We start from the raw sequence: 27,302 nt of genomic DNA, 5'->3' as shown, positions 1-27,302 counted from the left end.
ACGTCGCTGTAAGGTGGAAAATCCTCTTAATTCTTAATCTGGAAAAAACAGACTTTGCCAAAGTGAAGCTGCCGGGACACCACCAGACCTGTAATTAGCCGCAGAGGACAGAGGTGATTACAAGTATTGAGGATATTGCAAAACTGTCTTAGAGTTACTTACAGTAAATGATAATAGCAATGGGAATAATTGAGTCACTGCACATTCACTGTCCTTTAATGTGATAATTCTCACTGTACACTGTATTCAGACTTCAGAGTATAATGACTTTACTATGATATGAGTAGAAGCGAAATAAATGCGATTACTGGGACACATGTGACACGGAAAGCACCTAATTCATTTATAAGTAGTGGCTATCATTCTCACCGGGCCTGAGTCAGCAAGGATTGCAAGTGAAAAAAACGTACGCTCCCGGTTGATTGTTGCCTCCTGCGCAAGCGTATATATCGCAGTGCGCGAACCAGCCCTTGCAATCAGTGACTACGCAGACCCATCGCAGAGTGATTGACAGGAAGTGCCATTTGGGGGGCGGTGATGGGGGAGTGGTCAGCGAAACGCAGGCGTTCCTAGGGCGTTTCAATGCTGTTACAGGGGCGTGCATAAATTAGCCACAGTGTTGATATACGCAGCCTGAGCTCTAGCTGCGTACAGGGTATTTAGCAGTGTGTGAGTGAGGTCTGACCTGCCTTAATTGTGCATGAGGCTCCGATGGTACTCGATGGTATCGATGTTTTCACAGACTTGCAAGGTATTACGGATGTGAGTAAAGGGGAGTGGGCGTCTTTAGGTTGTGCTGCGGCGGCATTGTGATCGCAGTAATTTGCACATTTCGCAGCAGAACTGCGTACGCGATTGCTGCCACGATCACATCAGCGATCCTTGCTGAATCGGGGCCATGGGAGGGACTGCAGCAAATGTCCTGTAAGCGGGTTGCACACCAGGGAGATTGGCTCAATCAACATACGCCAAAAAGTGCAGACGCAAAATGCATGCACATTTAACCATCGATGGTAAAATCATTGGCGGCTGCTGCTGTTGATGGCTGCTATCCATCGATGGTCAATGGCCATCCCTTGTTTAAAGCATGACCACTGGCTACTAAGCAGATCAGCAGGCTGCTGAGATGCCAGTTACCAGCATCGCCTTCATAACGATGACTGGTGTTATATAGTGTATACAAAAAATATATAAATTATTTTAAAAAAACAAAAAATGAAACAAAGCTGTTACCAGAATGAGGCTGTAGCAGGCTTAGCTCGTGATACTACATGTAACATACTAGGTAGGTGATACTACATGTAACATACTAGGTAGGTGATACTACATGTAACATACTAGGTAGGTGATACTACATATAACAGACTAGGTAGGTGATACTACATGTAACAGGCTAGGTAGGTGATACTACATGTAACATACTAGGTAGGTGATACTACATATAACAGACTAGGTAGGTGATACTACATGTAACAGGCTAGGTAGGTGATACTACATGTAACAGGCTAGGTAGGTGATACTACATGTAACATACCAGGTAGGTGATACTACATATAACAGACTAGGTAGGTGATACTACATGTAACAGGCTAGGTAGGTGATACTACATGTAGCATACTAGGTAGGTGATACTACATATAACAGACTAGGTAGGTGATACTACATGTAACAGGCTAGGTAGGTGATACTACATGTAACATACTAGGTAGGTGATACTACATATAACAGACTAGGTAGGTGATACTACATGTAACAGGCTAGGTAGGTGATACTACATGTAACATACTAGGTAGGTGATACTACATATAACAGACTAGGTAGGTGATACTACATGTAACAGGCTAGGTAGGTGATACTACATGTAACAGGCTAGGTAGGTGATACTACATGTAACATACCAGGTAGGTGATACTACATATAACAGACTAGGTAGGTGATACTACATGTAACAGGCTAGGTAGGTGATACTACATGTAGCATACTAGGTAGGTGATACTACATATAACAGACTAGGTAGGTGATACTACATGTAACAGGCTAGGTAGGTGATACTACATGTAACATACTAGGTAGGTGATACTACATATAACAGACTAGGTAGGTGATACTACATATAACAGACTAGGTAGGTGATACTACATGTAACAGGCTAGGTAGGTGATACTACATGTAACATACTAGGTAGGTGATACTACATATAACAGACTAGGTAGGTGATACTACATGTAACAGGCTAGGTAGGTGATACTACATGTAACAGGCTAGGTAGGTGATACTACATGTAACATACCAGGTAGGTGATACTACATATAACAGACTAGGTAGGTGATACTACATGTAACAGGCTAGGTAGGTGATACTACATGTAGCATACTAGGTAGGTGATACTACATATAACAGACTAGGTAGGTGATACTACATGTAACAGGCTAGGTAGGTGATACTACATGTAACATACTAGGTAGGTGATACTACATGTAACATACTAGGTAGGTGATACTACATGTAACATACTAGGTAGGTGATACTACATGTAGCAGGCTAGGTAGGTGATACTACATGTAACAGGCTAGGTAGGTGATACTACATGTAACAGGCTAGGTAGGTGATACTACATGTAGCATACTAGGTAGGTGATACTACATATAACAGACTAGGTAGGTGATACTACATGTAACAGGCTAGGTAGGTGATACTACATGTAACATACTAGGTAGGTGATACTACATGTAACATACTAGGTAGGTGATACTACATGTAACAGGCTAGGTAGGTGATACTACATGTAACATGCTAGGTAGGTGATACTACATGTAACATTCTAGGTAGGTGATACTACGTGTAACAGGCTAGGTAGGTGATACTACGTGTAACAGGCTAGGTAGGTGATACTACTTGTAACAGGCTAGGTAGGTGATACTACATATAACAGGCTAGGTAGGTGATACTACATGTAACAGACTAGGTAGGTGATACTACATGTAACAGGCCAGGTAGGTGATACTACATGTAACAGGCTAGGTAGGTGATACTACATGTAATAGACTAGGTAGGTGATACTACATGTAACAGGACAGGTAGGTGATACTACATATAACAGGGTAGGTAGGTGAAACTACATGTAACAGAACAGGTAGGTGATACTACATGTAACAGGACAGGTAGGTGATACTACATATAACAGGCTAGGTAGGTGATACTACATGTAACAGGACAGGTAGGTGATACTACATGTAACAGGACAGGTAGGTGATACTACATGTAACAGGCTAGGTCGTGATACTACATGTAACAGACTAGGTAGGTGATACTGCATGTAACAGGCTAGGTAGGTGATACTACATGTAACAGGCTAGGTAGGTTATACTACGTGTAACAGGCTAGGTAGGTGATTCTACATGTAACAGGCTAGGTAGGTGATACTACATGTAACAGGCTAGGTAGGTGATACTACATGTAACAGACTAGGTAGGTGATACTGCATGTAACAGGCTAGGTAGGGTGATACTACATGTAACAGGCTAGGTAGGTGATACTACGTGTAACAGGCTAGGAAGGTGATACTACATGTAACAGGCTAGGTAGGTGATACTACATATAACATACTAGGTAGGTGATACTACATGTAACAGGCTAGGTAGGTGATACTATATGTAACAGGACAGGTAGGTGATACTACATGTAACAGGACAGGTAGGTGATACTACATATAACAGGCTAGGTAGTGATACTACATGTAACAGACTAGGTAGGTGATACTGCATGTAACAGGCTAGGTAGGGTGATACTACATGTAACAGGCTAGGTAGGTGATACTACGTGTAACAGGCTAGGTAGGTGATACTACATATAACAGACTAGGTAGGTGATACTACATATAACATACTAGGTAGGTGATACTACATGTAACAGGCTAGGTAGGTGATACTACATGTAACAGGACAGGTAGGTGATACTACATATAACAGGCTAGGTAGGTGATACTACATGTAACAGGACAGGTAGGTGATACTACATATAACAGGCTAGGTAGTGATACTACATGTAACAGACTAGGTAGGTGATACTGCATGTAACAGGCTAGGTAGGTGATACTACATGTAACAGGCTAGGTAGGTGATACTACGTGTAACAGGACAGGTAGGTGATACTACATATAACAGGACAGGTAGGTGATACTACATATAACAGGCTAGGTAGGTGATACTACATGTAACAGGACAGGTAGGTGATACTACATGTAACAGGACAGGTAGGTGATACTAAATATAACAGGCTAGGTAGGTGATACTACATGTAATAGGACAGGTACAGTAGGTGATACTACATGTAACAGGACAGATAGGTGATACTACATGTAACAGGCTAGGTAGGTGATACTACATGTAACAGGACAGGTAGGTAATACTACATGTAACAGGCTAGGTACAGTAGGTGATACTATGTGTAACAGGCCAGGTAGGTGATACTACATGTAACAGGCTAGGTAGGTGATACTACATGTAACAGGCTAGGTAGGTGATACTACATGTAACATACTAGGTAGGTGATACTACGTGTAACAGGCTAGGTAGGTAATACTACATGTAACAGGCCAGGTACAGTAGGTGATACTATGTGTAACAGGCCAGGTAGGTGATACTACATGTAACAGGACAGGTAAGTGATACTACATGTAACAGGACAGGTAGGTGATACTACATGTAACAGGCTAGGTAGGTGATACTACATGTAACAGGACAGGTAGGTAATACTACATGTAACAGGCTAGGTAGGTGATACTACATGTAACAGGACAGGTAGGTAATACTACATGTAACAGGCTAGGTACAGTAGGTGATACTATGTGTAACAGGCCAGGTAGGTAATACTACATGTAACAGGCTAGGTACAGTAGGTGATACTATGTGTAACAGGCCAGGTAGGTGATACTACATGTAACATACTAGGTAGGTGATACTACATGTAACAGGCTAGGTAGGTGATACTACATGTAACATACTAGGTAGGTGATACTACATGTAACATACTAGGTAGGTGATACTACATGTAACAGGACAGGTACAGTAGGTGATACTACATGTAACAGGGCAGGTAAGTGATACTACATGTAACAGGACAGGTAGGTGATACTACATGTAACAGGCTAGGTAGGTGATACTACATGTAACAGGACAGGTAGGTAATACTACATATAACAGGCTAGGTAGGTAATACTACATGTAACAGGCTAGGTACAGTAGGTGATACTATGTGTAACAGGCCAGGTAGGTGATACTACATGTAACAGGCTAGGTAGGTGATACTACATGTAACATACTAGGTAGGTGATACTACATGTAACATACTAGGTAGGTGATACTACGTGTAACAGGCTAGGTAGGTAATACTACATGTAACAGGCTAGGTACAGTAGGTGATACTATGTGTAACAGGCCAGGTAGGTGATACTACATGTAACAGGACAGGTAAGTGATACTACATGTAACAGGACAGGTAGGTGATACTACATGTAACAGGCTAGGTAGGTGATACTACATGTAACAGGACAGGTAGGTAATACTACATGTAACAGGACAGGTAGGTAATACTACATGTAACAGGCTAGGTAGGTGATACTACATGTAACAGGACAGGTAGGTAATACTACATGTAACAGGCTAGGTACAGTAGGTGATACTATGTGTAACAGGCCAGGTAGGTAATACTACATGTAACAGGCTAGGTAGGTGATACTACATGTAACATACTAGGTAGGTGATACTACATGTAACATACTAGGTAGGTGATACTATGTGTAACAGGCCAGGTAGGTGATACTACATGTAACAGGGCAGGTACAGTAGGTGATACTACATGTAACAGGGCAGGTAGGTGATACTACATGTAACATACTAGGTAGGTGATACTACATGTAACAGGCTAGGTAGGTGATACTACATGTAACATACTAGGTAGGTGATACTACATGTAACATACTAGGTAGGTGATACTATGTGTAACAGGCCAGGTAGGTGATACTACATGTAACAGGACAGGTACAGTAGGTGATACTACATGTAACAGGGCAGGTAAGTGATACTACATGTAACAGGACAGGTAGGTGATACTACATGTAACAGGCTAGGTAGGTGATACTACATGTAACAGGACAGGTTGGTAATACTACATGTAACAGGCTAGGTAGGTAATACTACATGTAACAGGCTAGGTACAGTAGGTGATACTATGTGTAACAGGCCAGGTAGGTGATACTACATGCCTCCCAAAATTTAGTCTCGGGGAATCAGCAAATGAGCATGTGTGCAGCCACAATTCAGCAGTACATCTACAGTACGGAGCGTGGCTCTGCGCGTGACTCTGCATTACAGGAGATATGGTCATGTGTCACGACGGTGTGTACAGCGCTTCTGTCTCCCCCGTCATGCTCCCTTCCCTTTGAGTGGCGCACAAACCATGGGAGGAGCATACAGAATAGCAGAGGATGAGTCACATATTCCAATCAGGAAGGAGGCCCAGAGCCCCGAAATCAACACGTAAATAAAACCAGTAGGGAGGAATGACACTATAACAGGGCTATCCACTGCATGAGACCCCTCTTCTATAATGTCCCTCAGACCAGTCTGTTCAGCATGGAGCTCAGGGCCCAATTCAGACCCGTTCGCACGCAGCCAAAGTATGAAAAAGCCAGTGATTGCACAGCAAGGCATTAGCACGCTCACTATGTCTTGGTGTGCGATTGCGGTGTGTATGTAGGCGCCCAACAGCCTGTGTAAAGACGCCCACTTTCCCTTAGTAATACACGTCATCTCCAGGAAGTGTATGCAACCATCACTAACATCGGGTAACATCGGACCCATACGCAGCACTTGTGGCTGAAAATACCCTACCGCAAGCACTGCGAGTGCTTCAGTGTGTAATTCAGCCATGTGACGTGTACTACGATGCTCCGTCTTAATTATGCAAGCCTCTAAAATGGCGTTAAGATGCTCAGATACGCCTGCGTTCACACCACCACTCCCCCGTTTCCATTAACCAACCCCTGTCACCACCCACAAATGGCTAGTACTGTCACTCAAACTAGCGAGGCGTCTGTGTACAAGGGGCGATCGCTTTGCGATCGCATGAACTGGTTCGCGCACTGCGTTGCATACGCATGCGCACACTGCAAACATCGGCAAGCTACGTGCAATGGGTCTGAATCAGGCACCCAATTCTCAAAGTAGAAAAAATGGCAGCTCCCTCCTCTGGACAAAAGAATTTGCGATGCTCACAGTGCCACTGTGTGGTGGGCATTGGGATAGTACATTTGTAAAGTATAAATATTAGTATTGTTTATGGTGTACTACGGATCCCAATAACACTTTGCATCCCTAAATTGTTTTGGTATGCACCATTCACCCAATAAATTCTGGAGAACTGAGGGGGTGGGGGTGAGAAAAATCACAGGGGTCTCTGTAGCGGCCAGGATGTGCACGGCAGATTAAGCACGCCCCCCACAATGGCACAACTACACCTTCAGTGCACCACAATGTACTGCAGGAATGGGCGTAGCCGTGCCCTCCATCAAGGCCAGATTATCAGCGAGGCGGATGGAGTTACAGCTCCAGGCCTCCAAACGAAAATAGTCCCATCATCATGGCGCCATGCTGATGATTAACTGCACCAAGCCGGCCACATAGTCGGCCATAAATCATTCAAGTATTAAAATTGTATTTCCATAACAAAATTTGTATTTGTGACACAATTCTGCCACTTTTCTATGTATTTAGGGAGACAGTGGGGCTGAGAGTGTAATGGTGCGCACACACACAGTCAGATTTCCTGTCAGATATGAACGATAACAATTAAAAAATTCGTTCAATCGTTCATATCTGAAAGAAAATCTGACATGTGGGCCTGCAACGATGAGCCATGCGCGTTCCCGCATGTCAGATAACCATATCCGGCATCTGATGTGTTTGCAGTCAGATTTAGACAATTCCATTCATTTTAATACTGTCTGAAATCGTTCAAATCGTTCAAATTGATGGTAAAAATCGTTCAATTGTTCAATCGTTCATCTGACAAATCTGACTGAGGACCTGATTCAGAACTGCTCGCGAGCGCTAAGCGGGTCGATGGTGGCCCAGTGCGCATGCGCCTGACGGAGCCGTCTCTGTCGTGCACATGCCCGAGACCCGGATAGCGACGGCCAAGCCGTCGCTCCAGGTCTCGTAACAAAGGGGGCGTGCTGTCGATGTTGAGTGACAGCACGCCCCCTTTGGTGGGCGGGCCGGGGGCGTGGCTGCCCAGACGGAGGCCCCGTTTTGTGGGCGGGGCGGGGGGTGGCTACACACACGGAGGCGTTCCCGAAGGAACGCCTACCGTCTGGAGCCGGCCCCACTGACATCACAAGTGATGTCAGTGGGAGTGCTTCTGGCTCTGTTAGAGCCAAAAGCACTCTAGGGCTTGCGGCAACGAGACCCTACCACAAGGGTCTCGTTGCAAGACCGATGGTCGCGATGGTCTTGACCATCGCGACCATCATCATGGCCGCTCGCATAAGCTGTGGCCGCAACCAAAAAAAAACAAAACGCCCTGATTCAGAGCGGGCGCTCGTTCAGAGCGTCCGGCTCTGAATCAGGCCCTGAGTGTATGCACCATTAGAGGGATGGCAGTTATTACATTCCTTTAAATATGCAAATAGTAAAGGTACCTCTTCCACAGAGCCAATACCAGTTGTAAATTTAGTGTCCCTTTAACAAAGGTTTATTCTTTCCCTTTTTCTACTACTGACAGGCCTTTGAAAAGTATACAGAACCGTTAATGGTTTCAGCCTGGGAACTGATTGGGTGCCCTTAATTAAAAGGAAATAAAAGTGCAATAAACGAAACCATTGATATTACACAATAACTTATCTTTAAAGTTCTCCTACCGAACCTGTCTCTGCAATGTTCTCCCGAGGGCAGACAAAGCCATGAGAAAAATATAGATTAATAACGACGTAAACTACAAAACACTAATGTTATTGTTATTTTAAGCAACAATCCGTCTTACACAGAGCAGGTTGTCTGACATAAAACGTAACCGCTCCGTGTTTCCCACCTTCCCACTTCAGGAAAAACAAGTTTTACTCTCTGGCTGATGGGGATGCCAATGCCGTCAGCAGCTACTATATAATACAATAATACATCACCAGGGTTTAGCAGGCCGCAGGGAGGGAGCAGAGAACCTTTACAGTAGATCCTAGAGAAAAAAAAATGTGGGAACCAGGAAGAACCTGTCGAAGAAAGTCACCCCATTTACCTGTCAAAAGTCTTCCAGTAACTATTGGTGACTGCTCCCAATAGTTTTGTTTTATACTAATTTCCATAGAAGGGATTGTTTAGGGACACTCAGCGTTCAGAGGTAGGTTAGGATTGGCGGCAGCGATGGTGCTGCTGGTCGGGGCTGGTTACTTTCCAGTTGACGTATAATGGTATAAGGGCATTTGCCCCTGGGCCAAAGTTGGTTTTATAGATGGATGGAAGTCATTTTATTTCTGTACGTTCAGTAGTACATATATTTTTACGCCTGATCACACACTGAAATACTGACTATTCTTTAATACCCTCTCTGGGTGGAATCAGTATGATTTACCACCGGACCCATGCCCGGCGGTTGGAATCCCGACTGCGGCATCCCGGCAGAGGAGGAAACCCTGATAGTCCTAAGGTAAGTATATATTAACCTATTTCTACCCCCTAACTCTAACCTTCCCCCCCAGTGCCTAACCCTAACCTTCCCCCCCAGTGCCTAACCCTAATCCCCCCTCTAAGTGCCTAAACCTAAACCCCTCCTTCCCCGCCGCCTAAACCTAAGTCCTCCGGGGGGTGCCTAACGCTAACCCCCCTTCCCCTAGCCTAAACCTAACCTCCCGGGGGGGCGCCTAACCCTAAATCCCCCCCGGGAACCCTAAACCTAATACCCCCCCCTACGGCTATCCGCGCTCGGCTCCCAGCGTCCCTTCGACCGTATGTCTAATGACAGGCGTCGGCATATCGACGTCTGCCTTTAGACCCTTGCCGGGATATGACAGTCGGGAAGCCTGCTGTCGGGATTAGGTCGGTCGGCTTCCCGACTGCATACCCTCTGGGTCACCTATTAAGCCGCACAGCAAGCCTCATACTCCAAGTAATTGAATTACACGGCGGGATCTCCCCACTAAATTCATTGTCCTCTCTCCCCGATCTCGGTCAGGGAATAGTTGTGCCACCACGATGGAATGGGCAATGCCTGGACCACCTTACAGCCTTGGGCTGCTGTTGCTACTGAAATGTCCCCCATTATAGTCCAACACTGTATAACCATGAACACTCTGTAAGGCTAAGTACACACTACACGATAAAATGGCCGATTTGTCGTTTTGAGGCAAATCGGGATGACAAATCGTGGATATCGTGCAGTGGGTATGCCCGATTGCTCGCTCCAGTGGGTCGCACGCGAGACCGCGTGATTTACCGTGCTGTACGGCCAGTCACATGATATCGCATGCTGGGCCGGGTGGTTTAATGAAGAGCAGAACGATTGATTGCTCCGGCAGTCCTGCATGGTCTGTGTTGAAAGTAAATCGCCCCGACTATTGGCAAGATTGCCGGGTCGTCTAGTGCGTATCCGGCACTCATAGGAACACTTATAAAATGTATTTATAAATCCACAAGAGAAAGTGTTTATGATACTATAACTCTCTATGGAGAAATACCCCTGGTTCCCATGAATGTGAGTCATCTATGTGAATTGTGTCTGTGACGCTGTGATACACAATAGGACAAGTACCTTACTCACATGTAATGAGCTATATAAAGCAGGAAGGTCCAAACAGCGGGTAAACATTGAAACAAGAGTTTATACACAGAGTCAATGAATTATACCTGGCTTTTTTAAATTGCAAATTGTTATAGAATGCTGTAAGTGTACAAATATCACAATAGAGGCTTTTCTCGCTACAGATGTGTCCATGCTCATCCGTGCAGAGTGATATGCCTGGCATGGGTGAGACGCCAGATCCTGTGCAGCTCTGCTAGCGTCGGGCACCGAAAATGCATCCAAGTCGCAAATGATGCAACTAGGACTCACCAGGAGACTGCGCTGATTAATTTGATATGCGACACTTCTATATCTGTGCGACTGAGTCAGTAAACAGAGCTTGGCATGGAAAAACGCTGCGGCTGCTTCATCATAGCACTTTGAATGCTGATTCAGAGACTCAGTCGTACACAGATATACAAGTGTAATGCTGGCCACACACACAGCGATATTTCACCCGATCTGGCCAATTCCGACACATTGGAACGACAGATCGTGTAAAATATGGTCAAATCCTGAGTAAATCGTGAGTCCCCACTCACGATCACGATGTGATGCGCGTCCCCGCTGGTCGCATATCGCATCGTCAGATCTGCCGTGCAGTTGGGCAGATCTGACAATCTGGGACACAATGCACTGTGACAGTCTGGATGCAGGAGACATCGTATGAAGATTGGACACCAAATTCTGTGCAGATCGCGTGGAGATCATGTGCAGAGCTGCCGGGGAGAGTTTCAAGGGAAATCGTACACAAATAGTACACATCGGCTGATCGTGTGCACATCGCCATGTGTGTGGCCAGCTTTACATATCAATTTAATCAGTACAGTCTGCTGGTGCGTCCTAGTCATATGGAATTGCGACTTACTGTAGGGTAATTTTCAGCAAAAAAAAAATAAAGACACTCGGCGCTAGCAGAGTCTACCGGGACCAGGCGTGTGTTGAGTGGTGCTGTTTGGTGCAACTGCAGCAAAGTCAGACAATATATCCCATCTAAACGGTTATAAAAATACTAAGCAATGAAATGAAAATAATATCATCGTACCAGATAGTAATAAAAAAAGCCTAACATGCAAAATATAAAGCATAAAATTGAAATCACAGCAAAAAGTCTCAATAAAATCAGCTACGCGTTTCACTGCGCCAGTCTGCTTCATCAGCCAAAAAGTGAGATGACTTCAGCTTTCTGCAATGACTGATTTATTACATTTTTGTCTACTCGCTGCAACCAAAACAACCATACCAGACCCCCAATGGCGACTATATTATTAGTGACGGATAGCGCTGTTGCAGTGGTCACACACACTTTCCCCTCCAACAGCTTCAATTGTTATTCCGCTACTTTATATATCAACTGTTTCCACGACACTATAGCTGGGAACACATTTAACGATGTGTACCCAGCCGACCTATGGCGCGACCGGAACAGGTGGGGGTTCCGGCATCGGTAAGTGCATGCTCACTTGCCGATGTCGGGAGCGACAACGTGGCAGAGAAGGCCATGTTGCATATGGCAGCATGGCCCTTCCTGACGATGACGCGCGTCAGTGACATTGAGGGTACACACTAGACGATGTTGCCGACATGCCATTCACAGGGGATGCAATCGGGAAGCCGGCTGACATTATACCGACAGCTGGCTTCCCGACTGTCATATCCTGGCGAGGGGGAAATGACCGGCGTCTAGATGTAGACTTCGATCGGGATGCCGGGCGCCGCGAACGGACAACCGCGGGAGGGGGGTTAGGTTTAGGGTTCCCGGGGGGGACTTAGGGTTAGGCACTCCCCCGGGAGGTTAGGGTTAGGCTAGGGGGAGGGAGGGTTAGGGTTAGGCACCCCCGGGGGGAGGATTGGGTTAGGCAGCGGGGAAGGGGTGGGTTAGGTTTAGGCACTTAGAGGGGGGATTAGGGTTAGGCACTTGGGGGGGAAGTTAGGGTTAGGCACCCCTAAGGGAGGGTTAGGGTTAGATTAGGTTAGTTAATACTTACCTAGGGACCTGTTCCTCTGTCGGCCTGACACTGCCGGGATTCGAACTGCCGGCCATGCGGCCGGTGGTATTACATACCGATTCCATTCTCAGCGGCCGGATCGGACGACATATCGTCTAGTGTGTACTGTCCATCAGATTGTCAGCTCTGCTGGGCAGGCTGTGCCACGTCATTGCCTGTAATCTATTTGTATCATGATCCCCTCAATGTACAGTGCTGCATAAAATCTTTATATATAAAGTATAATAATAATAATAAATAATAATAATAATAACTAGGGTCTCATCATTTACCATAGTAGTCTATTAATATAACATGTAGGTGGTGGTATTATAATGCACTTACAGCTGCTTAGTAATGTGTGCAATGCATTAACTTATTAACAACATTTATCTATCAATATTTACATAGCGCCAGCAGATGTCGTTGCGCTGTACAATTGAGAACAAGCACAGTCATAAAATGAGACTGGCTAATAATATTAATGACATGTAGATGTGTCCTCATAGACCTTTACGCTATACGGTGTGAGATGCCCGGAGTGACTGTAACATTCCCAAAGGAGGAGCGTACCGTATTTTTCTTTAAGTTCTGCTTCTTACTATCATCAGTGATGCAGCAGAAAGCCGCTCACAGTGAACCAGAGAGGCTGATCTGCGACTTTAGTTTACTTTTATACACAAAATACAAAGCTGTAGATGAAATACTGTACTTGGCATGAAGGAAACCAGCTGCCGCCGCCGCATCTGGGCCCTTTATACACAGAATTAGACTCAGTCGCACACAGATGTACAAATGTTGCACACCCTAGTGATCAGAGGGCCTGATTCAGACCCGCTCGCGAGAGCATAGTGCTCGCAAGCAGGTCGATGGTGGGGTACTGCGCACGAGCGGCGCGGTGCATGCCCAAGCCCCGGACCGCGAGAGAAATTCTTTCGCTCCAGGACTCACTACAAAAGGGGCGGCTGTCAATGTTGATCGACAGCTCGCCCCGTTTTGTGGGCGGGGCGGGGGGGTGGCTTCACACACGGAGGCGTTCCCGAAGGAACACCTGCCGTTTGTGGGAGGCACCACTGACATTACCAGTGATGTCAGTGGAGAGCTTCCTGCTCTGTTACAGCAGGAAGCTCTCTGGGGCTTGCGACGGACAATGGGCCTCATTCAGAGGTGGTCGGAGGATGCAAGCGGTCGCTCAGAAACTGGGCGGCCACTTGCATCCTGACCGCCTGCTTCTGTTGCGGTCGTTAGGCTGTGGGTTAACACCCACATCTCTAACGACCGCTCCGGTGATGGTCGCGATGGTCAGAGACCATCGCAACCATTGGGGCTTACGACGAGACCCTAGGGTAGGGTCTCCCTTGTCTTAAGCCCCGGAGAGCTTCTGGCTGTCTGAGCCAGAAGCTCTCCACTGACATCACTAGTGATGTCAGTGGGGCCTCCCCCAAACGGCAGGCATACCCATAGGAACGCCTCCTTTTGGGCTGCCACCCCCCCGGCCCGCATTCCAAACGGGGCGAGCTGTCAATCAACATCGACAGCTTGCCCCCTTTGGATCGAGACCCGCTACGACCGGCGCTGTCGGTCGTAGCGGGTCTCACACATGCGCACGACGATGCCGGCGATGCCGTGCGTATGCTTTGTGGGGGGCCATCGACCCGGTCCGAGCGCATCGGCGCTAACGACCGGGTCTGAATGACCCCCAATGACCCTACCACAAGGGTCTCGTCGCAAGCCCCGATGGTCGCGACCACCGCGACCATCATCTGGCCGCCCGCAAAAGCTGTGGGTGGTAACCCACAGCTTAGCGAGCGGCTAGGAGGCCGCACCAAAAAAAAAAAATGCCCTGATTCAGAGCGAGCGCTCTTAAAGAGCGTCCGGCTCTGAATCAGGCCCAGTACACACTGGCAAACAATTCTGTCTCTTCCACTTATTTTATTTGTGCGAATAAGAAGATGCACATTTTGAACCACAAAGACGCTCGGCGCGACCGCCCGTCAGTCACTTGCATCCGTAGTCTCCTGTGACAATGTTGAACAATACCTGACATGTCACTGATCTTTCATTTCACCTGGAAATCACCTGAAATATTGAGGAAGCCAGATCAGGTCCGTACAGCTTCACGACTAGCCCATGGGAGCAGTAAGAGGTGACATTCCACCCTGGTGACATAAACAGATAATTATACAAAACAATAATATGTCATGTGAAACAACACTAACGTCTCTCATTGGCAATGAAACTTGGCAATCGTTTAAAAGGGAGCTTAATGTTTTTTTTTTGTTTCTTAACATCTTCCAATTGAACATACATGGGCTGAAGGGGAGATGGGCACATTTTACATGAAAAGATAACGCAGGCGTACAAATGCACTCACGGTGCAGCTTCACCAAGTGCCTGTACAGTATCTCAATATCCAGAATGATTCCCTTAGTGGTTGGTATACAATGTGTTAATCTGGATGAGCACTGGCTGAACTCACAATAAGTGACTGCGTCTCCGTACCCGTTTCCTGGTGAAATGTTTTTTGTTTGTTTTTTTCCTCTGTGCAGAAGAAATTAAAAACCATTTGAAAAACAGGAAACTTCTTGGGTACGGCTGAGAAATTAAGGAAAACATCCAGAGACTCCTTTGTTGAAAATGCTGGAGGAAATGGCTGTCCTTTCTGGCGTGCTTGGTGTGAATCCCAGATAAACACATTTTACTTAGAAAGCATCACCCAGTGGGGTCTGGAGACCCCAATTCTACTCTCTGGGAGACAGGGCGATGGGACGCGGCATTAAATGCAGCCGCTCTGGTTATCAGGAACGGATGTGCCGCCAGTCTCAATACCGACACCTAAATCCCGCCAAGGGGCTTAAGATAGGCTTTGAAATGCCTATCTCAATCTGACGGCGGAACGCCGAAGGATGCCGGACCGATCGAGGTAAGTCCGGGGCGCCCTAAGCGTTAGCCGCGGGAAACTGCGCCAAATTTTTCGGATCTTGACAGCAGGAACTGACTTCAGATGGCAGCAGTTCCCGGACACCCATGGAAAGAAGGTCTGGGTTGTGAAAAGAGATCCTTTTAGATCTGTCCACACCCGTTCAGACCACTCTGAAGCCCGTTGGGCTTGTCTGAACCCAGCTCATGCAAGTGCACTACCACGGCAAGTGCACTAACACAGTCAGGTCAGGTCAGGTACGGCAATGTAAGGTTTTGTAAGGATACAGAAGAAGCACTGTCAGAGCTCATGGAGACAGCTGATTTTCACATAAATTGTCCCTATACTGGTGCAATGATTAAATAATCCGGTATTTTATTATTCACCATTGCAACTTGCTGCGAGTTGGATACTAAATTCTAGTGGGTCCAGTCATTGCTGGGCTTGTATAATCTGCATATGGAGGAACCCTGTCCTGCACTGACATTGGGCATACTTACTATGGCACACTTGTGGTCTCCTCGTTATAGTGGAAACGAGCCCAGTGCACTGAGTATGCGATTGTCCGCATCGCAGTTGTCAGTTTTGTGTGTCAGGTGTTTTGTTACTCGCAGTGCCGGCTGGAAACGTGCCTATTCCTTGGTAATACAGTGGGCAGAGTGTCATTACATCACAGTACGACATGAGCTCCGCCAACTCTGACTTGATGCCAATTACAGGTACTGTAGCTTGAAAGAGAGAGAGAGAGAGAGAGAGAGAGAGACCTACGTAGGTACTGACTGACAGTTTGATATGAGATAGACAGACAGATTGGTTAATATGAGATAGATAGATAGATAAATTAATATGAGATAGATAGATTAGATATGAGATAGATTAGAGATAGATAGATAGTTAGCTAGATAGATAGATAGATAGATAGATAGATAGATAGATAGATAGATAGATAGATAGATAGATATGAGATAGATTAGATATAGATAGATAGATAGATAGATATATAGATAGATAGATTAGAGATAGATAGGTAGATAGATAGATAGATATGAGATAGATTAGATATAGATAGATAGATAGATAGATAGATAGATAGATAGATAGATAGATATGAGATATATTAGATATAGATAGATAGATTAGAGATAGATAGATAGATAGATAGATAGATAGATAGATATGAAATAGATAGATATGAGATAGATAGATAGATAGATTGATAGATATGAGATAGATAGATAGATAGATAGATAGATATGAGATAGATAGATAGATAGATAGATAGATAGATAGATAGATAGATAGATAGATAGATATGAGATAGATAGATAGATTAGATATAGACAGATAGATAGATTAGAGATAGATAGATAGATATGAGATAGATTAGATATAGATAAATAGATAGATAGATTAGATATAGATAGATAGATTAGAGATAGATAGATAGATACAGGGCCGTAGGGAGGGTGGTGCGGCCGGTGCCTCCAGCGGCACCGGCCACACACTTCTCTGCGCCGGAGGTCTGCAGGAAGAAACCTCTGGCAGTGGTGCGTGCCGCACAGTGAATGTCGGCGCAGGATCCCGCCCTCCCTCCTCCCCTCGGAAGTAACGGTAAGCGCTCAGGGGGGGAGGAGGGGGGCGGAGAGAGAGTGAGAGGGGCGGCAGTGCTGCACAGGGCACACTGCCGTCTAGCTACAGCGTTGGATAGATAGATAGATATGAGATAGATAGATATGAGATAGATAGATTGATAGATATGAGATAGATAGATAGATAGATAGATAGATAGATAGATAGATAGATAGATATGAGATAGATAGATAGATAGATAGATAGATTAGAGATAGATAGATAGATTGATAGATTAGAGATAGATAGATAGATAGATAGATAGATAGATAGATAGATAGATAGATATGAGATAGATAGATAGATTAGAGATAGATAGATAGATAGATAGATAGATAGATAGATAGATAGATAGATAGATAGATATGAGATAGATTAGATATAGAAAGATAGATAGATAGATAGATAGATAGATAGATAGATAGCTGGATATGAGATAGATAGATAGATAGATATGAGATAGATTAGAGATAGATAGATAGATAGATAGATAGATAGATAGAAGTTAGATATATAGATAGATAGATAGATAGATAGATAGATAGATATGAGATAGATAGATAGATAGATAGATAGATATGAGATAGATAGATAGATAGATAGATAGATAGATAGATAGATAGATAGATAGATAGATAGATAGATAGCTGGATATGAGATAGATAGATAGATAGATAGATAGATAGATATGAGATAGATTAGAGATAGATAGATAGATAGAAGTTAGATATATAGATAGATAGATAGATAGATAGATAGATAGATAGATAGATAGATAGATATGAGATAGATAGATAGATAGATATGAGATACATAGATAGATAGATAGATAGATAGATAGATAGATAGATAGATATGAGATAGATAGATAGATAGATAGATAGATAGATATGAGAGAGAGAGAGTATAATGTAAAGTGTAGTTTTTACTTTTACTTTTAGATATTTCCAAAATGTGCAAACAAACAGATCCAGCTTCCTGACATTCCCTGTAATCAGTGTGTACAGATGTGAGCTGTCTCCAGGGCTCCGCGCTCTGCGGAATGTGATGCAGAACAATGAGACTTCCTTCTCACAGGACGTCTGTATAGAAGAACCCTCCATGTGACTGCAGGGAAAATGAATGTGTACTTAGCCACTCTCGGGAATTCACTTCTCCTCTGTTATATCTTCAGGTGCAACAACCTGGATCATACGGATTTTGGCTTATATAGCGTTGAATGCGTTTCGCACAGGTTGTAGAGATGTACTCATTCAGGGTACGTCTGATATGCTTTGGTAGCATACAGTATGCCCCCATTTTGCACCAGAATACTACAGTACAATACTCACCAGGTTTACAGCAGGATAAAACTGCTGTATCTGAGCCAGGTTTACTCCTGCAGATATGGCTACAATTGTAGTAAATCAATGGAGTATTTCTAATAGGTGCAGTTATGTACACCCACTGCACCCAGGAGAGATTCAACGGCTTCTGTGAGGATGCCCCCATCACCTACAGTATATTTGCAGCTGTATCCAGGCAGATGGCTTCGGCACAGTACAGTACAACATGTTGGACCTGATTTATCAACGAGTGATAAAACTGGCTGCGTAGGATACATGGTGCTCCAGCCAATCAGCTCCCAACTGTCATTTTTCAAACAAGTCTTAGATATTTCTCTGTGTTTCATTGTCATCTTAAGTTATTCTCTTAACAGTAACAAACATATGATTAATGTTATTTTATGTCTCTATTTCCCAACACAGAGCCATGCTCCTTTATCTCATACTATTTCTGGCAACTGTTAACGAAGCATCCTCAAACTATCGCCCCCTAGAGGACTCGCCTTGTATAACGGTATGGAGTGGCTGGGACTACTGCAACAGTTTTGTGGTTGTTTATTGCAAACCTTTAGGGATCATCCGCTGCTGTGTTGTCACCTATATGATAAAGGATAACATCCATTTTATTTACTTTATGTGATTAAATAAATACTGTAGACAGAACCTGTATAGTCACGCAGCATGTAAGTCAAGTCTGGCCACTCTCAGACACTGCGGCTCTCCTGACACGCCGAGAGCTCTCATGCTGCACGGGAGATCGCCATGGCTAATTTATGCATGCCCTCGAAACGGCGTTTAAACCGGTATGACACGCCTGCATTTTTCTAACCACCCTCCCCCCCATTACCAGCCCCTAATGCTGCCAACCTGTCACTCACTTTGCGAGTGGATCAACTGTGTGTGAGTGATCGATATGCAATTGATGCGTGTGCGCAGTGTGGTGTTCACGTGTGCGCATTAGCAAACAATTGCTCGATCTGCGTGAAAATCGCCATTGCATCCGTCTCTGAATGAGGCCCTTAGACAGTTAGGGTCAGTTAATCTAATAAAAACTCCTGGTTGGCGGCTTTACCAGAAACATAATCGGTACCTTTAGGTCCAATGTAAATCCTAGACAGACGACTTCACCAAGACTGAAAGTCCCAGAGCAAATAGGTGAATCCTGGTAGTGTGGTTAGTCCCCCGGGGATGCCTAAACCTAACCTCCCCCCGGGGGTGCCTAACCCTAACCCCCCCTTCCCCTAGCCTAAACCTAACCTCCCACCAGGGTGCCTAAACCGAAGTCCCCCCCGGGAACCCTAAACCTAACCCTCCCCACCTGCGGCTATACGCTCTCAGCGCCCGGCGTCCCTTCGATCGGGATGCTGGACGTAAGGCTCCCGGCGTATGTCTATTGACAGGCATCGGCATATCGATGCCTGTCTTTAGACCCTTGCCGGGATATGACAGTCGGGAAGCTGGCTGTCGGGATTAGGTCCCGACTGCATACCATCTGTATATCTCAAGCTGCATGAGGGAAAACGGGTTGGATACGGGATTCCGGTGCTCGGGATCCTGGCGGTCAAAATCCCGACACCGGCATCATGACAGGGTTAGGATACCGACACCTGTCGGTCGGTATCCTAACCCTCCTCCTCTCCCAACCCCTATCCCTCTCTCCCCGATACCTAAACCTAACCTCCCTCCCTAGTGCCTAAACCTAACCCTGCCCCCTTAGTGCCTGACCATCCCCCTACTGCCTAACCCTAACCCCCCCCTCTCCCTCAACCCCGCTACTTACCTTCGGGATACCGACGTCAGGATCCTGACAGGTGCCAGGATTCTGGCGCCGGTATTCTAAGCGCCAGTGTCCCCTTTGTCTGGATATTGAAGTGTCCCCTCGAAGATATCCATTTTTGAGGGCTACCTGCAAATATTAGGCTTCACTTGAATGTATTTACAGGGGATCACAGCGGATATCAGAGATATTTGCTACAGTCCCCATTTTCGACCATAGAACACTTGTGGCGCCATATAAATAAAGAATAATAATAATAATAATAAAAGCAGCTCCCATAGGTTTCTATGCGGGTTGCTACAATGTTGACATCACCAAGCTCCGGAATGCAAAGCATATCTGCACTTGGCCCTGTAAATAGCGCCATCTTCAGATGACATTGGTCATTGTAGCCCATGGGCTATTTACTGCATGAACTCTAGTCATATACAGTAAAGTAAATAAACGGTGGAGTTATCCTACTGTACATGGATGAGTGATTGGGAGTGTTAATAAGCCCAGAGGCTGTGTATGTTTTCCATGTGATTTGTATCTTTAATTTGATGTCTTTGTGGCTTCTTTATCTTATAGCGTTGATGACATATGTTGCATGTAGATAATGCTGCTGTGTTATGTAAGCTCCACATTCTATTATTCTCCTTAATACATGTCTCTTGCCTCCTCCCCCCAGGATTTTACCATAACATATAGTATTTTTACTGCTGTACTGTTATATGTGCTGTGATTGGTAACAGCGGAATGGAAGGTGGCCGAGCTCTTATAACAGAACAGTCCGGCCAAAGGGCCTGATTCAGATTTGCTCGTAAGCGGCCGCTCGTTCGTTCCAAGCGATGTTTGCCCAACTGCGCATGCGTACGGATCTTAATACGCATGCGCGAACCAGTCAGTGCTGCCGAAAATTGTTTGTTCGCTAAATAGCGAGTGCCTGCTAATATGAGTGACAGGAGGAGGCGTATGTGGGTGGTAACAGGGGAAGGAGCTTGAAAACGGGGAGTGGAGATCAGAACGCCAGCGTGCCTAAAGGTCAAAACGGGCGTTTTATGGGTGAGCATAATTAATACAGCAGCATCACTGACCACATCACTGGGTTATTTTATAGTCAGAACTGCTCGCAAGATTGTGGTAGGAAAAACCAACCACAAGAATAGCGAGCAGTTCATATGCTGGTCGATGTACTCGATTAATCTAATAAATAGCGGACATGACGTAGGTTGCGAGCGGCCAGGGGGCGTAGTTATCCAAAAAACGACCGCAAGTTTTGTTCGCTCTTTCAGACATATAGGCGTGAACAGACCGCAAAGAGTGAACGGTTCATTTGAATAGCCACCCCTTTTTTCTGAACGAACGACCGCAAATAGCGTCCTGCTCTGAATCAGGCCCAAAGCCCCATCCATGATTTTATAACATGCATTCATGCCAAACACTGAAAAATTATCTCTTCATCCGGGATCAATCTAATTATTCTCTATGCAGCTTTCCTGTATACATGTATCTTGTGATCTCAATAGAGAGGCTTTGGTCTTGTGATTACACTTACAATTATACTTATACAGTAACTGGTTGGAAATTCATCTTGTCAAAAAAAACCTGTGCAAAACAACTATAGTCTGACTAGACGAAAAGCATCGCAGGATAAGCAGAACAGAATGATGCAACTGATATAATAGTTAAAGATTTTATAATGTACTTTTGGTTCAAAAGGAATATATACAGTATTATGGTGCTTCACAGAAAAAAAAAGTATTATGGTGCTTGTCTAGGGTTCAGAGCATTCATTCTTCAAAACAGGGCGAGCAATAACAGCATTAGAATGCGAACAGCAGAACAGAGTATTTCAGCAAGTTGGAAGTCCGATGGACTAGCCAACATAGAGCCAACATTTTATGGAAATAAGCAGTAAAAAATTATTTTGCAGCAAGACTGGTATACAGACGTGTCCTCATACGCCTATCCTCAAAACGCGCCAATTAGTCCCGCCACACACTATGTTACAAAATATGCATTTTATTCGCATCACTGATGCATAAAATAGTACCCTGGGCACTGGTGCGGGCATCACATGCAGCTGATGTTTGTGACTCAGACGCTAACCTGGGTAAAAAGGCAAAAGACTGAAGACCGATGTGAGTGATCTAACCAACGCATTTCGCCATGTTATGTATGCTTATTCTATGACTTTATACTAATTCCTTTGCAACAAAGACAATAAACCCAGTGTCCAGTATAGTATAAGCAAATTTGAGGGAGGGGGGGAGTACTAAGCCTTGGTGAGTGATAAAGTGGAGATCAATAAAGTACCAGCCAAACAGCTCCTAACTGCCATGTTACAGACTGTGTTTGAAAAATGACAGTTAGGAGCAGATTGGTTGGTAGTTTATCTCTCTACACTTTATCACTCTCCAAGGCTTAGTAGTAAACATCTTTATGCCTTCATTAACGGTATGCGTTAATAATGCATGTACTTTTAAGAAACATAAAAATCATCGGTGGACGACTATTATGAATTAAAATGAGCACTTTTGCTTGGATTAGTAATAGCATCTGAACACATCACGCCTCACACAGGGGAATGTCTGCGTTATGTTCAGTCATCAAAATAATATGGATGTAAACATAAGTGATTCTCAGCGCTATAACCTTATCCACATATTGGAGATATTATTCTGAAATATATGTAATATTTATGTAACACATGTTGTTTTAGGAGTGTGTCCCTCAGGTGGCTGCAAGAGGGGGCTGACAGGATCCGTTGTTGCTGCACAATATCACTGTGGCAGTATGTGCGCTGTGCGTTTGGGGCTGTATGGGAGATTGTACGTTTTCATCTCAGGAGAAAATATTTTATAGATGTGTAACTAATCCATAGCAACAGAATTATGGCTGTAATAAAGTCTGATCGGCACAGGGAAAGTATAGTAAATGTAGGGGCATAGCTAGACCTAGGGGGTCCCCATAGCAACAATTTCACGGGCCCCCCTAGGTCAATAGCCCCCCCTCCACACACCCCACCAAACTCCCCCCCCCCATCCCCACTTTGCTCTTTCATGCTTTATCCTAAATTTAGCATCTCCTTCGCAACCAAGCTGTTTGGCGCTAGCTGAGGAACGGTGTATGAGGTCACATCTGTACTCGCCTACTCTCCCGGGACATGCAGGAGACTCCCAAATTTCTAAGGAGTCCTGCAGACTCCCTGGAGAGCAGAGCACCCTCCCATATACTGTCTTTCTATTGCAATGAGCAGGATGGGGGGGGGGGGATAGCACAATTTTCAGCAAAACGCGCCTGATCATCATAGCCACGCCCTTTCCATTTCAGCGCTTCAGCTTCTGTTTGTCCTATATGTGTCTATACAGCACATCTGTGTTTGTCTGTCAGTGTATGTTACTGCTTGTGTACTCGTGTTCATCCGCACATAATGCTGCACAAGTATTTGTACTTGGGCACACTTTGGGCCGTCCATTTGGACTTTGGCACCAACACTTCAAACACCCCAAAGGGTGATTTATCCTTCCGATCTATTTGCGTAAATGAGCAAGAGCTGCCTACTCTGCCGCGTAATGTCAGCAAGATTTACACATTTGAGGGGTGTCTACGGACTCTAAATTTACTAAAGTGAGAGTTTTCAGAAGTTAGTATTAAAAGAGATGTTGCCCATAGCAACCAGTTTAGATTCTAGCTCTTATCTTCTAGAAGGTGCTAGTTAAATGTTAAGTAGAATCTGATTGGTTGCTATGGGCAACATCTCTTTTAAAACTCACGTCTAAAAACTCTCACTTTAGTAATTTTACCCCTCAGTCTCCCGGAATGTGCAGCAGCTGCACGAATCAATGAAATGCGCCATTGCACAGCAGCTTAAAAGCCCTCAATGCTTCGAATGGCGTCACCGCACCTCATCCCCAATTCCCACTTGGATCTCCCAGAGGAAAAGTTAAAGAAAAATGAGGCAAGTATGTTCTCCTGAGAGCAGGTGATTGTCCTGGAGAGCCCTTACCTGGGAGATAATGCACAGGGACATGCTTCAAGTGTCATTTTATAGCCCCAACCCTCCACCCCACCCCAGTAAGCCACAAGCAGTGGGGTTCTGAGGATACAATTATATTATCTAATGCCTGCTACCCTGTGTTTTACTGAGGTGGGTGATGATATACATGCCCTCTACACCTGATGAGGAACCTCCCGCCATTCCTTTTTCTAAACATATTATCACATCCCTCCTGCAATGTACTGTGGAAAAGTGTCAGCCCCATCAGATATGACATCACATTCACACCTCACTGCAGCAGATAGAAAATCACTATTTTTTTTACTATAAGCTGCTGCTGAAATAAATTGACCTTTCTTTTTTTTTAATTCACTTTTTATTAGAGCATCACCCCAAATCACTAACATCGAGCATAATATGTCAGCTATACAGAAGAAAAATAGAAAAACACTTTCATGCTCATAATCGTATACTGTAATTTACATAAATGTAGTCATTCCTATGGCTAATGCGCCCAATACCACTGTTACAATAGCAAGTACATAAATATAGTATCAGTTCCTTCCGGTATGCAGTCGGGATGCCGACGGTCTAAATGCCGACCGTCGGCATCCTGACTGTCTAATCCCGGCAAGGGTTTAATGACAGGCGTCGAAATCCCAACGCCTGTCATTTTACCTATGCCAGGAGCCCGACGCCCGGCATCCTGACCGAAGGTGCGCCGGGCGCCGGGCGCAGACAGCCGCGCAGGGGGGGAGGATTAGATTAGGGCTCCTGGGGGGGACTTAGGGTTAGGCACCCCCCACGAAGGGTTAGGGTTAGTGGGGGTTTAGGGTTAGGCACCCCCAGGGGGAGGTTAGGGTTAGGCACCCCCCCGGGAGACTTAGGTTTAGGCTGTCGAGAAGGGGGGGCAGAGGTTAGTGAATAGAAAAATACTTACCTGTCGAGATTAGAACCACCGGTATTCCAGTGTCGGGATTAGAACCGCGTCCGGCGGTAAATCATACCGATCCCTCAGTTCCAAGACTATATCCCATTAGGGCACTTGTTGGAAAATGTACCTTTCTTAATTACCATTAACTTTTGCAGTTTATATAAGTGTAACAGTCGTATTAAATCAATCATAATTCATCTTAAAAAAAAATATACAAAATTGGCAACAAAACAATAAAGGTTAATATGTTGTAATGGTAGATGAATTGTACTGTCTTATGCATTTATCCACTATAAATGGTTGCTCACTGAACACTGCCATATAGGATATATTTTTGTGAAGTACATCCCACAGGCTTTAAAGGTAATTTACGAAGGATCAAAACATGCGGATACGTAGAGCAGTTATCTCCTTTGTGACATCATTCACCTATTTTTGCCTGATTGCACCATTGCGAATGGTAAAACGCGTAGATGAGTAAAATGGTGGTTACTGCAGGGGGTCACACTTTTGTTCCTAGTGACAGAAGCATCCAGGCAGTTCTGAGAAAACGTTGCTGAATGCAGGCCTTGGGCACTCATGCAACTTGTATTGCGGCCATATGCAATAATTACAATTTGTGTTGTGAGGTGAACTATATTTCAATGAGCTCATTTATTTATTATTTATTACCAGTTATGTATATAGCGCACACCTATTCCGCAGTGCTTTACAGAGAATATTTGGCCATTCACATCAGTCCCTGCCCCAATGGAGCTTACACTCTATATTCCCTACCACATGCTCACACACATACAAACTAGGATTAATGTTTGGTAGGAGCCAACTAACCTATTGGTATATTTTTGGAGTGTGGGAGGAAACCGGAGTCCCCGGAGGAAACCCACGCAAGCACAGGGAGAATATACCAACTCCGCACAGTTAGGGAATCGAACCCACAACCTCAGTGCTGTGAGGCAGTAATGGTAACCATTACACTGCCTGTGCTGCCCATGGGTATAGAGTGCACAAATAAGGGTGTTCCTGGTTTAGTCGCAATATGCCCCCAACCAAGGGTTTGTGTGCGCAGCCTTGGCAATAGAAAGCTATAGTCCAAATAGCCACCTGTCCTCAACCTGGTACTGCAGATGGGGCAGCTGGAACCCCGTCCACTGTCCCACAACCGGTAACAAACGCACAGAGGATGCCCCAGGTATTTTTGTTGGCCATGAACCCTCTTTGGCCTTTATTATAACTACTATATCACTATCTATAAGTAACAAACACAAGCCCTGGCCATGCAAATCCCTGACCATGACTTAAAAACAGGGACAAATACTGTGCAGGCCTCTGTGGGGTCGCTGTACTCTGCCATTGGTTATCCTCAATAAAAAATTTGGAATAAATAAAATACACAGACATATATTGTTCTGTGCCTTATGAAGTTTTACTTAACCAGTTTCATACTGTGTCCTGTGTGTTTCACTTATTACAGAATTGCATCCAGAAGTTACTCCAGATACTGTGTGTAAATGCCGTGTTAATCAATCTTGGGCGGCTCTCCCATGCTTGTTACATTTGGCAGTGCCACAGAAGGCTGGACAGAGGATCTCCGTGTTCAGGGCTGTGGGAGTTTCTGCTGATTGTTGTAGTTGTACAGAGACATCTGCTGCACACGGAGCCTGTGCGGATGAAGCAGCAGCAGATGGAGTTGCATAATACCATCACATGTCTTAGATTTGCCCTTTAGAGTAGACTTCTTAGTATATTTTTGCTTTTGCGGCTCTAAAGCTAAAATATGTTTGTGATTGAGAGCTGAGGCAGATCCAGAAAAAGATGTAATTACAGATCTAGCGAAACTTATACTGATTTATCCTAACAATCGTGCGCACATTAGGGGAGGGGCGTATTAAGAGAGGAGAGGGCCCGTGTTCACTCCCT

General features: G+C 44.9%; 1 protein-coding gene across 1 annotated transcript in view; it reads left to right on the top strand.

Annotated features, from left to right (window-relative positions):
• LRRC32 (leucine rich repeat containing 32) overlaps positions 1–27,302 on the top strand; it is a 51,694-nt gene that overhangs the window by 7,192 nt on the left and 17,200 nt on the right. Inside the window, exon 2 of the mRNA XM_088473807.1 lies at positions 19,113–19,203. Within this exon, the coding sequence (XP_088329933.1) occupies positions 19,117–19,203 (87 nt within the window). The 5' untranslated portion in view covers positions 19,113–19,116. The remainder of the gene's footprint in view (positions 1–19,112; positions 19,204–27,302) is intronic.

Source organism: Taudactylus pleione, unplaced genomic scaffold (assembly GCF_031769625.1).
Source record: "Taudactylus pleione unplaced genomic scaffold, aTauple2 ptg000140l, whole genome shotgun sequence".
NCBI classification, from domain to species: Eukaryota; Metazoa; Chordata; class Amphibia; order Anura; family Myobatrachidae; genus Taudactylus; species Taudactylus pleione.
Note: the sequence above shows the minus strand (reverse complement) of the source record. Positions and strands in the feature narration are given on the sequence as shown.